The 12,895-nt window shown below is 41.3% G+C and overlaps 1 protein-coding gene across 2 annotated transcripts; it reads left to right on the top strand.

Annotated features, from left to right (window-relative positions):
* Positions 1-1,783: 1,783 nt before the first annotated feature.
* On the top strand, positions 1,784-9,522 carry LOC124138861 (profilin-like). Of its 2 annotated transcripts, none has more exons than XM_046505747.2 (2): positions 1,784-1,972; positions 8,720-9,522. In XM_046505747.2, exons 1-2 carry the CDS (start codon positions 1,889-1,891, stop codon positions 9,113-9,115), a joined length of 480 nt encoding a protein of 159 aa, XP_046361703.2. In that variant the 5' UTR covers positions 1,784-1,888; the 3' UTR covers positions 9,116-9,522. The 2 variants fall into 2 exon arrangements, with proteins under 2 accessions (XP_046361703.2, XP_046361705.2); XM_046505749.2 differs by lacking the exon at positions 1,784-1,972 and adding an exon at positions 6,768-7,001.
* The last annotated feature ends 3,373 nt before the right edge of the window (positions 9,523-12,895 follow it).

Genomic DNA, 12,895 nt, shown 5'->3' on the forward strand with positions numbered 1-12,895 from the left:
AGGCCATGAGGTATAATATGGCCTTAGAGGAGTCACTGGAGGACATAAACACTGGCCTGAATATGTCACAGTGAAAGTTCCTATCTGCAAAGGGCTCCATATTGCTGTTTGTGAACAAACACCTTGCCCATGGACTCATGGTGAAAGTGACTGACTCTAAAATTAGCACAGGTGTGTAAGCCTCGTTTTGGGATTAATCAGGGCTTGAAATAAGCCATTGATGGTTATCTTTAAACCATATATGGACTTAATAATGTTTCAAAGTGACCTATCAAGAGGTTCAGAGATGGACTTTGTTGCACAGTTCCAGAGGAGATTCAGTGTCGTGTTTGAAACTAAGGCTTAGTGTATTGTTTCATGTATGTTCACATGGTGCAAGGCTATATTACATCTTGTTAGCCTATTGTAATTTATTTCGGTCTCTCGAATCATTTGCTGGCTAAATTTCAGAGGGTAAAAAAAACATAACAGCAAGAGATGCATGGCCACATCACTGCAGTTCTTCAACAACTACGCAGGCTGTCTGTGCATTATGGTATACAGTACAAGGTATTGGTCCTTGTCTTCAAATGGGTGAAAGGACAAGCTCCTGGGTATCTTACCTGTCTACAGAATCAGCACCAACCAGCTCAATTGTTGAGGTCCAGGGATTGGCACTTCTGCAAGTTCCGTTCATAGGCTAAAAAGTTTTGCATGGCTCTTTCAAAAGATGAGGTTTCAGGACGAACAAAGGTGATTTTGAATGATTAGAATCAAACTTGCTAGGACGCACTGTCAGTTAGCCCGAGTTCAGACCAGCTTGAACAGAGTGTTCTGAAATAAACTGATGACTGGGATCTTTGCCACCTGGTGAGTACAAGGTGTGGAATAGGCATGGCGAACCATCGTGTTCCCTTCTAGCTAAAACTGAGTCGCCACTACAGCTGCTGATAAAACTAAGGTTTTTAAAGAATATCAGATTACAATGGAAAATGGAAAATCGCGCAATATATATACTCGACGGTAAAACTATTCACAAATTAAACAACCATTTCACACTCTCTCTGAAATGATTGGGAACATTTAAGGTCATGATATATGCCGTTATGCCTTTGTCTTTGGTCAAAAATATGTTTTTCTATCATAAAGTGGGCACGGCTGGACCTGTGCAGAGTAGCGTCCCTTGGGCGTGCCAGATTCTAGTGATCGTAGGTTCGAATCTTAGATTGGTCCTGGTTACGATTCTTAGTTTGTCAGCATGGGAACTAGTCAACTCGTTCAAGAACAAAGTTGCCGACACGCCTTGATATAACTGTAATTCCGTTAGAAGTAGTGTTAAACCCAGTTCACTAACCCATTCACCCATTGGCCTAGAATCGAAATACCTTTGCTACAATGTTTATAGTACAAACAATTTTAGAAAACTTCAGTGGTTTCAATAACATGGAACAAGGCCTGTATTCGACAAACTCTATCTAAATAGAACCAATTGTTCACCAAATCATTATCCTGTATTGACCTGTCTGTGAAGTGCTCCCTCCGTGTCACACCCGCTCGTCCAGGTATCAAGTATCACTCTCGGCTCATTATCTCAGCGTAAACAACGTTCCCCTGCAACAAGCTTCTCGTGGACTTTCTCTTTTGTCCGTATGACAAGCCGCTTTGACTTATACCCTAACTCAACTGAGTATTTGTCTTCATATCAACGCTGGTTACGTTCCAGTGCCTGCTATTTGTCTTGCGATTTGTCGATAAGATTAAAACCTTCTATAAATATCAAAAATTTACATTTGAAGTCTAGAGACCACTCGGTAGGGGATTAGAGTTACACGAACGATTTGTGTATTAGGAAACTTGAAAGATTGCCTGGTATTTATTCAGCGTGTGGTCGTAGAATGGTATAGTAATCATGGCTTTTGATGGAGACTCGTTCTATTTGTATACAAGTCTCAAAGAGGAAGATTACACTGAAGGAGTCTATGCTTTGTTACATGTAAGTACTATGTATTTTCTGCTGTGGTGGATACATGTCTATTATTGAATAATGCCTACATTATGTTCAAATTGGAAGTTTCACTCTGGAAGTTTCAAAGTGTTTGCTATGGAATCCTAGAAGGGACTTGTCGCGTTGTCACACTTACCAAAACAAGCAACAAGTATCATAATTTACCAAAGCGCGCCAACGCGACACTATCCCTTCTAGGATTCCATATACTCCCTATGGTGGCTGGTTTCTGCAATTTTTCAATTTGTATCATCGCAGGTGTTCCGCTACCACGCCTCCCGACTACAGCGTTGTGTCGTCATTAACACGAGTGAGTGAGTCGGGTTTTACGCCGCTTGTACAAATGCTTCAGCAATATCACGTCGGGTGACGCCAGAAATGGGATACCCATGATAGGAATCGAACCCGGGTCTTTGAGCTGACTATTAGGCTACCCAACAGCCCCAACAGACAAGCAATATGTCTATGTTCGCCGGACAGCGAATGTGTACACTGTAGGATCAGAATATGATGGTAATGTACATCTGTCAGAGTGCCAGAAGCGCCCGTAAAAGTATGCCGACACCGAGAGACGTCATTTACCGTAAAATAGCGAACTGATGTGATTGTGTTTATGTCGGTAAAGGGGCCACTGGCCCATTCATTATAGGTAACACATTTCATCAAACAATGACGATCACGTGGTCCGGTAGAGTGAGTCAGTGAGTTTAGTGACTGGGCTACCCGTGCTTCTGGGTCGGTCGAATGATTTTGTTTGTTTGTTTGTTGTTTAACGCCAATCACGGTAATATTCCCGCTATATGACGGCGGTCTGTAAATAATTGAATCTGGACCAGACGATCCAGTCATTTACATCATGAGCATCGATCCACGAAATTGGGATACGATGACATGCATCAACCATGTCAGTGAGTCTGACCACCCGATCCCGTTAGTCGCCACTTATGACAAGCATAGTCGCCTTTTACGGCAAGCATGGGTTGCTATTCTAACCGGGATCTTCACGGGAACCATGCCACGTGACATCTGATATGTACAATGTTATTGATATCTGACACGCAATAGACAACGGACAGTGAGTGTACACATGCATATCAATAATGCAATTAGGGGCACGGGTGGCCCAGGCGCCTAAGGCGCCGCGATTCGCTGTGCAGAGTTGCGTCCCTTTGGGACGCCAGAAACCTAAGGTTGTGGCTTCGAATCCCGGTTCGCCCAGATTATGTTTCTAAGTTTGTCAGCACCATACCCGTGCTCGTGGGTTTCACCGAAGTGGTAAACGTCTGAGACCTGCATCACTTCGGGCTTTCCTCCCACATTAAGCTGAACTGGAATACTGTTAAAAGCGGCGTTAAACCAAACTCACTCACTCACTCACTCTTCGTAATCATAAACTACTAGTATATACATATATGGGCATGTTTCTTAAAAATTGTTTGAATACTTAGTATTGTTTCGTGGCACCGTAGTAACCGGGGAAGAATTGTTAACGCCGTACTGTGTAATTCGATAAAAGATCCCAATTTACATTTGCACATTTGCACCTACTCACGACATGGTGCAAATTTGACCCTGGTGTAAATATACACACATGAGTAAACGCGTTCACATGACAAGTATACTCACGTATGTATATTTACGCACGTATGCAAATATACAAACATATGTATAGAGGTGCACGTGAACGTGTAATATACAACATATTTTTAAACATGTTTTTATATGGTGTTGATATTGAGTTAAGTTTATCAATTAATAATTTCTCTTCTATTCAATAACAATATAATCATTTCTAAGGGATCTGTTGGTTAAAACCGGCGTAAATTCAGTACCCTTTACAGTCTACAATCTGATCTTATGAAAGAAACCACAACTAATAGTTGAGGGTTTAATTCGTCTCATCTTCCCGAGGCAAGAGAGTTAACTGACTTTAAAAGTCCAGTTTTCACCCTTGTCGAACTCGGCTGGAATTACTGGGCTCGACTGTAGCGCTACCAGTGGTTATTACGAGTTATGTCCCTTCTAAGCATCTCCTATGGACCAATCAGGTTCTACCTCTCGTATCACTTGCATTTGTTTCAAACAAAATGGCGGCGCCCAGTCAAGACGATATGATCGATAATCAAGATCTATATTGCGATAAAACGGTTCTTTCATCGCGAAGTGCATCAAATCACGCGAGCACCTTGATTAAAAACATGAAAAGATCTGGAAAATATCTGATGACAACGAGTTAGCGTTGCACATGTTTTGCAAATCCTGCAATCGACCGAAACCTGCACGACAGTTTACGATCCGGATTGCGATTTCGTTGTGCGATTTTGATTGGACTATGCAACTGGACTTTTATAGTCAGTTAACCCACTTGCCTCGGGAAGATGAACTCGGCTTTAAACAGTATTTTATGGTGTCAGCTTGATGTGGGAGGAGAGTACGAATTGATGCAAGTCTCAGACGTTTACCACTGGTGAAACCCACGAGCACGGACACGGTGCTGACAAAGCCAGAAACATTATCTTGAGAAAAGTGAAATTCTAATCACCGATCATAGGTTTCTGGCGTGGCGAAGGGACGCAACTGTGCACAGCGAAATGCGAAGCCTCAGCTGACGGGGCCACGCGTGCCCCTGTTTCATATAGGAGGTATACTGGGTACGGATCGAGGAACCAGAAAATAACCAAAGTCGTAATGGCGTACTTAACATGTAAAATTCTATAGTAAAATCAAAGTTGGGACGGACTCCTAGGTTCGAGGTAGTTCAATGTATTTTTTATCTCTAATTCGAGATAAGCGAGAAAATGTATAAGTATTTATATAATGAGATGGTTAGGACCAGAGAATAGGTTCAAGATATCGGTACATTCGAGGTAACGGGGTCCAGCTGATTTTATACTAGGGCGCACGAGTGGTTCAGTGACAAAATGCGCCGCAAATTCTCTCTGCCGAGTTGCTTTCATTGTTCGAATCATGCGCCCCGATTATAATCCTTGTTCTGGCTGCTCGTTTGTTTCAAACAAAAACGTCTGTTGGTTGCCCCACACATCAGACGCCGTGATACCATTGAAATACTGATCAAAGAAGCGTCAGACCCAACCCATTCACTTCCTGGAATATATCCAAAAGACTAACTATTGCATGTCACGCACTGAGCGGTAGGAGTTGGGCCAGTCCACGAATACTGGCACACATTCAAAGTGAGCTTACATTAAGAATTATTGATTTATTTGTTAACCACAAAACCTACTTATATACTTTCAACCTATAATGGACAGGAGATTAGGGGAGAAGATTGTATTCTTTATTTACAGTGCCTTTTCTGAGCCAGCTTTTGGTTTAATCCGATTTTTGAATTCCAATGCTGTATTACAGCTTTGTTCGTTTTTTAGTCAATGGACTCTGTATCTTCAGGAACAAATGAACATAAAAATGTAATTGATGTGCATTTTCTCAGACTTGCCTCCTCTCTATGCTGTGTGCTAACCTACTTACAGAGACATACAGATAAACGGGGACAGCCATTCAGACACATACAAACAGACACGGATCAAATATATAGATAAACGTTGACACAGAGACACACAGACACACAAACAGCGGCCACAGACATATAAACGAGGACAGCCATTCAGACACATATATACAGACACGGATCAAACATGAAGATAACAAACGTTGACACAGAGACACACAGACATACAGACAGCGGTCACAGACATGTAAACGTGGACAGCCATTCAGACTCATACAAACAGACACGGATCAAACATTAAGGTAACAAACAGTAGGCACATATATAGACATACAAACATACAGACAGCGGTGAAAGGCATATACTGATGAAAAAGAAAAAAAGAACCCCTCGTTGTAGACACAGTAAAATTATATGCTATCATGAGTTCCCAGCCTTGTCTACCAGATATGCGTTGGAAACAATGCACACAAACACATCTCAACATTTGATTCTGATATGTGTTGAATTTGTATGCGCGATATTTCAAATGTAGTAACAGTGAAACTTATTTCCCCATAAAATTCATTGCTCCCTTGTTCGTTTCCACCAGTATAATTATATAACTAGCCATTCAGACACATACATACAGATACCGACCGTACATAAAGATAACAAACGTGAACGCATACATAGACATACAGACATAAACAGGGACATCCATTCAGACACATACATACAGACACGGGCCATATAGAGATTTAACAAACGTGGACGCAGACATTGATATACAGGCAGTTGACACAGACATATTTAAGGAAGACAGACATTTGAGAGATATACATGTACATAAACAGACAGAGAGTACAAACACACATTCAGACACAGACATGGACATGTACTCACTGAGACAGAACGACAGACAGACAGACAGACAGATATGAGCACAGACACGGACGCAGACAACTGGAATACCCAGTCGCGGACACATCCATAGGCACACAATATTCCACAGATTGCTGACAAACTACAGACACGAACCAGAGACTGCAAACACAGATACATCATTAGCATAATGAAACTCTCTCACTTATTATTTACCACCTTCTATATGATGTAAAATATCATTAATTCCATTCAAAAACATTGTCTTCTCAAATGTCACATTTAATCTCAACATAAATATTTCTCATCTGTAATCCATATATTATGTTTGCCGAAGCTCCACGTCACGTTTATTCTGGACGTGACATACATCGACCCACCGGTAGGGATCAAGCGTCACGGTGTAGGGATATTAAAACCGAATACCTCTCGCCTACCAAGCATGATATCTGTATTAGAACTGAGCTCATTGAACGCAGAACAATAAGTGCGTGAGTAGTTCTCAATACAGCGGATTGGATTAATAATGCACCTTGGTTGTGTAACCAGAAGCTAGCTTTATCCCACGAGCTCGTCTGACCTAGCCAGTCCAGTTCTGTGGGTCATGACGGGAGCAGTATGGTGAAATTAAGGAAGGAAGGCACACTATCACACATGACTGTCGAAAACAGAGATATTGATTCGGTAGGTTGTTGTTTTTCTACATATATATATATCAATGGAAAACTACCATAAACAAGAGACTGGCCCGGTCGTCTAAGCCGTCTCAATCCGCTGTGCAGAGTAGCGTCTTTAAGGTCGTTCCTGAAATCTGTGATCGTGGGTTCAAATATTAGATTCGCCCTGATTATGTTTCTAGATTTGCCAGCTCCTTTCCCGCGACCGCACTGCGGATTTCCCATTAAACTTCGAAGACTTCATTTAAAGACTTCATTTTTAGATGTTTAGCTCTCTCTCTCTCTCTCTCTCTCTCTCTCTCTCTCTCTCTCTCTCTCTCTCTCTCCCCCTCTCTCTCTCTCCATCATTTTTAGCGTTCTCTCTCTCTCTCTCTCTCTCTCTCCCCCTCTCTCTCTCCCCCTCTCTCTCTCTCCATCATTTTTAGCGTTCTCTCTCTCTCTCTCTCTCTCTCTCTCTCTCTCTCTCTCTCTCTCCATCATTTGTTTGGTGGTTAACGCCGCACTCAGCAATATTCCAGCTATATGACGGCGGTCTGTAAGTAATCGAGTCTGGACCAGACAGTGCACTGATTGACAATTGGGATACTATGACATGCATCAACCAAGTCAGCGAGCCTGAACACCCGATCCCTTTAGTCGCCCCTAACCCGGATTATCGCGGGTCCCTCCCACATCAAGCTTATAGCTATAATATTCGGCGTAAAACCCTAAAATGAAGCTGTCTATGTTATTTCAATGTTTCGCATATACTGTCGATGTTGTAGAAGGATCATTTCGACGCCATGACCATATATGTCAACTTACTATTTTCTAAATAAATATCGAGATCTTAATGGCCGGATCTCAACCACTCTCGCGCATTATTATACACGGGATAGCTATGGAGTGGAAGGGTACAATTTCACGTTGATCGAGATTCCATCGACACTCCCAGTATGATTCACAACAAAGGTTCACAGTTGGCGCAATTATTTTAAACTGAGTTTAAGTCGTTTTAAATACTAGTAGTTCTGCAGAGTGTCGTACCATTGTTATGTATCCACTAGTCGTGGGTTCGACTCCAAGATTCCCCCTGATCATGATATATCGATCCTTGGTTTGGCAACGTCATATCCTTGCTTGTGGGTTTCACTATAGTGGGGGAACGTGTACAGCGTTTAAAAATTTGTTACACTGGGGTTTCCAAAGCCCACAAAGTCCAAAATGACTGTCAAATCACTGACTCACTTTCCCTTCAAAGACATACTGCAAATACATTAATTTTAATTTAAGTTAATCAAAACAGATGTCTTTGTCAAGTTCTGTTCGAATCCCTAATAGCCAATACTGTGAAATGTAAATATCTAAATATACCTTGACAGACATTCTTCGGTAATTTCCATAATAATTTAGGGATGTTATAACCTTCCCTGTGTGTGAATGTTTGACCTTCATGTATGACCTTACTTGTTGTGTGTCACTGGTTTACCGAGGCCAGACTATTATTTACACTCCGTCGTGAAATTCCGTTGGGAAATAATTGACAACATCATGTATTCATATCGGGTACACACAAAAAGGGGTGTAAAACCCAACTCACTCACTCGCCTTCATCTTTGTTGTTTGTATCCACAGCATGTATTTCGTCATGATACTTTTATATGTGCATTTCCGGTACAACGTAGGGACGCCGGATGAGCTGCTGTATATGACATGGTAGAAATCATTTACAATATTTTGTTTCAGCCATCGATCACATGGAAGGACTACGTCGATGTGTTCATAAATGGCGGATTTGCCTCAAAGATCTCAATTCACAACATCGTCGACGGGAAAGTATGGGCAGCGTCACCTAACGCCGCCTTCCACCCTGTAGAGGTCAAGGACATTATTGACGGCTTCGATGACCCGTCGAAGCTTCGATTACAAGGGATAGGCTTGGGGGGTAGGGTGTTCACCCTCACTAGGGTGACCGGACCCAGTATCATGGTGGGGCGGGACGCCCGCACCGCTGCCGGATGTGTGATATTCAAGGCTAACACGTGCGTGTTGATCGCTTTATACGAAGAGGGCACTCACCCCGGGAGCTGCTACAGCACCATGGTCAAAGTTGGGGATTATCTTCTTGATAGAGGCTTCTGACTTTGAGTAGCATTAGGATTTTCTTTGCTCTATCCAACAAAGATTATTTGACTCTATTCGCTTCTTGATCCTACCGGATAAGGAACATGTAGAGATTACTACACCAGTAGCTGTCAGATACCATTTACCTTACAACGACTTGTTTCAGAACGTATCTAAGGAGCAAAAGGAGAGTAACCTTCATAAACCGTTCTTAGCTCATCGCCATGGAGTAGCTAGTAACGGACCTGGAATTCGGCCTGACACATATGTTTGATAAGTGTTATCTCAAATAGGTTTCAACCCGTGAATATCCGGGGTAGAATAGGTCTTCAGCGACCCATGCTTGTAATAAGAGGCGACTAACGGGATAGGTAGTCAGGTTCGCTGACTTGGTTGATGCATGTCATCAATCACAATTGCGTGGATCGATGCTCATGGTGTCAATCACTGGATTGTCTGGTTCAGACTCGATTATTCACAAACCGCCGTCATATAGCTGGACTATTGCTTAGTGTTGCGTTAAACAACAAACCAACCAACCAAATAGGTTTCTCACCAACATGTGTGTGAGATAAGAATGTTGACAAAGTTGTTGTGTAGTGAATATGGAATTGTACCGTGGCATCACGGCTTTGACGATGGTCCCTGGATGGTAGGGTTAAGTTGAAGCCATTCTGGACTTGTTTCAAATACAGTGGATTCTCTGTACAACATTCCCCGTTTTCTTGACAAGATGAAAAGAAGAAAAAATGAACAAAGACGCGTCCATATTGACATATAATTTTGATTTAAAGGTTTGCCATGCTGACCAAAGGTGACACTGGAACAATACGAACTGTGACGCATTTAACCGAAGCAGAGGCAGGATATGAATTACCTCCCTTGAAGTATAGGCGTGGATTATTATATTTCTTCAAACATTCAGATGACGAACCTACAGCCGTGGTGTAAAATACCCATGAAGTCTGGTCTAATGCTTAGTTCCGTTACCCTGAGGTTTCACACACACACACACACACACACACACACACACACACACACACACACACACACACACACACACACACACACACACACACACACACACACACTGCTGAATATATACTGAGGGGCAAACGAAAGTATACCGAGTTTGTAACTGAAAGAACTATTGTTAAATTTGATTATGTCTATTTAACCATCACTCTTTCCTACAATAGTTTATAAAAAGTAATCTGTGGCTGGGTAACTTAAGATATTTATTGATAAAATCACCTGAGAGGTATAGTTTCTTTTGCTCCTCGGTATAGAAAGCGACCACAGCGAAGACAAACATGTCACCCTGGACAGGAATCTACCTGTTTCTTAAATGTTTAATAAACATGTAATTAAAAATTCAAGGTATATGTCATTTCTCCTCGCGTGTGTGTTTCCGAAGCATAAAAAGAACATTTCTTGTTATGTTTCTCTTAGGCCTCCGTTTGTTTGATTGCTGAACTAATTGCAGACAAAGTGACCTTTTGTTATCATCATGCAGTGGTTGTAAAACTGTAATGTTAAACCTGTGATTGTGGGTTCGAATCCCGGTTCGCCCCGATTATGTTTCTAGGTTTGTCAGCACTTTAACCGTGCTCGTGGGTTTCACCAAATGGTAAAGATCTGATACCTGCATCACATCGGGCTTTCATCCCACATTAAGCTGACACGCCGTCAGAATACTGTTAAAAGCGGCGTTAAACCAGCTTCGGACTGTCCCTTAGTGTGTTCCTAATAAATTCCTCATTCGGAACATACTGCGCCTACAACCCTGCCATACTGTACATGTATCGTAATCTCACGAAAACTGCAACACGATTCACTTCCTAAAACACTTGCCTTCAATTATGTGTAGTTATTTTCTGTCGTACAACTTTCTATGTACTTACTGGTTTGGCGTTATCGGGAGTGTACGAATGTTTGGCCGCCATTGCTAAGTGAATAAAAAAAAATTTACCGGACAGGTTTCCAACTTGATAAGTAAATATATTGTTGCACGATATTGTTCTACAGTTACTCATGTTTAAAGACAAGGGAAGTGAATCATGTTTCATTTGTCGATAGATCACGACGTTTGCACTTGGACAGTCCTTAGCTCTGTGTAGCGACAAGTTATTATCACAATCTCTTATAGGGGCAGCACAGAGATTGACGAAGATTGACCTGGTGTTATGTAAAATTGGCCTTTATCAATTATAACATGTGTCAAAAACTTGGATTGTCATTGGCGAAGTATATACAGTATCAAAATAGGGTAAAGTGAGTTGTTATACAACAATGAAATGAATAAAAGCGACAAAACCATTTCCTTAACCATTGTTCATTGTTCGATTCCGACTATATCATGAGCATGTGTTCATGAAATCACTTTCAAATAGTGATGATACTAGGTGTTAAAGGGGAGCGTAACCTGTCCCAACGGCGGTTTCAGTCACTTACACGGGTAAAAGGCAAGTCAACTGTTAACCTAAAAACAAACCATCTTTCAAATAGTGATGATACCAGGTGTTAAAGGGGAGCGTAACCTGTCCCAACGGTGCTTTCCGTCACTAACACGGGTAAAAGGCAAGTCAACTGTTAACCTAAAAACAAACCATGTCAACATATGATACAATGTAAACTAGGGGACAGGTTGGATTATTTCAATTCTATTTCCTGTTTTTCAGTTTGTGCGTTCCACATCACGCAGTGACTGCGACAGGTTCATCCATCTTGCCTTTTTCCCATTTCCCCCCTTCCACCGATTTACCCCCCTGAACTAGAAATAGAAGACACCAGTGAAACCGCCTCATTTGTTTCATATTTAGATCTATGCATAAAGTGACGAAGACTGTTTGACAAGAGGGATGACTTCATTTTTTTCATAGTCAACTTTCCCTTTGTCGAGCATTATTCCAACAACTCCATATTTTGGTGTCTACATTTCACAACGTTTGAGTTACAATCGAATGTGCTTTTACACTGTAAAATGTGTTTAGAATGTAAACAGGTATATACGACAAGTTAAACATCTAAATATTTCATGTATTTAAATCCTAAACGGAATACACATTTAGTGTGGTCTATCTAAACACGTTTAGGATTTAAACTCATGAAATGAGCTACCGTCTCAAAGCCTAAACACAACACCCCCATAATCTAAACATGTTTACAACAAAAAGCATACGATTCGGTATTATCCTAATGATCTAAACATGTTTAAAGTGCACATCGTTGGGCATTATGTCAAATATGGATAAGATGTAAAATATGTATTGAAATAAGATATGAAACTAAGATTCATAGGCATTTGCATCATGCAAAAATCACAAGTGACACAACACCCTACACAAGACTGCATGACAAGAGTGATGACTTCAACTTTCCAGCAGTCAACTTTCCCTTTATATCGAGCAATATTCCTGCAGCTCCAGCTATTGGTCTCTACATTTCACAACTTTTGAAGTACAATCGAGCATGCTTTTTTTCTTCCAAGATTTCAAAGAGCATCAAACGACTCTTGCTCAGAAGTTGTTTGATCAAGCTTACAACATTCAAGGCCTCAGTAAAGCTTTCAAAAAGTTGTATGGTAGATATGTAGAGAACATTTCCAAACTTGTCGCATCAGTGACACGAATGATGTCCGATGCAATTCCCTATTTTAACTTGTACCATATGTTCCCGTGTTTTTTCAGATGTTCAATTGACTTTACATATGTTTGTGACGGGTGCCACCGTTGGGGCAGGATACGCTCACCTTTTCGCGAAAAGCTTGTATCATCACTATTTGATAGTGATTCATAA

The sequence above is a fragment of the Haliotis rufescens genome, unplaced genomic scaffold (assembly GCF_023055435.1).
Source record: "Haliotis rufescens isolate VD_foot unplaced genomic scaffold, xgHalRufe1.0.p SCAF_2, whole genome shotgun sequence".
NCBI lineage: Eukaryota > Metazoa > Mollusca > Gastropoda > Lepetellida > Haliotidae > Haliotis > Haliotis rufescens.

Excerpts from the sequence above, each read along its gene's own strand:
- LOC124138861 (XM_046505747.2), top strand. The coding sequence starts at position 1,889 with ATGGCTTTTGATGGAGACTCGTTCTATTTGTATACAAGTCTCAAAGAG. Across the intron at positions 1,973-8,719 it reads GAGTCTATGCTTTGTTACAT|CCATCGATCACATGGAAGGA; the intron begins GTAAGTACTATG and ends ATTTTGTTTCAG.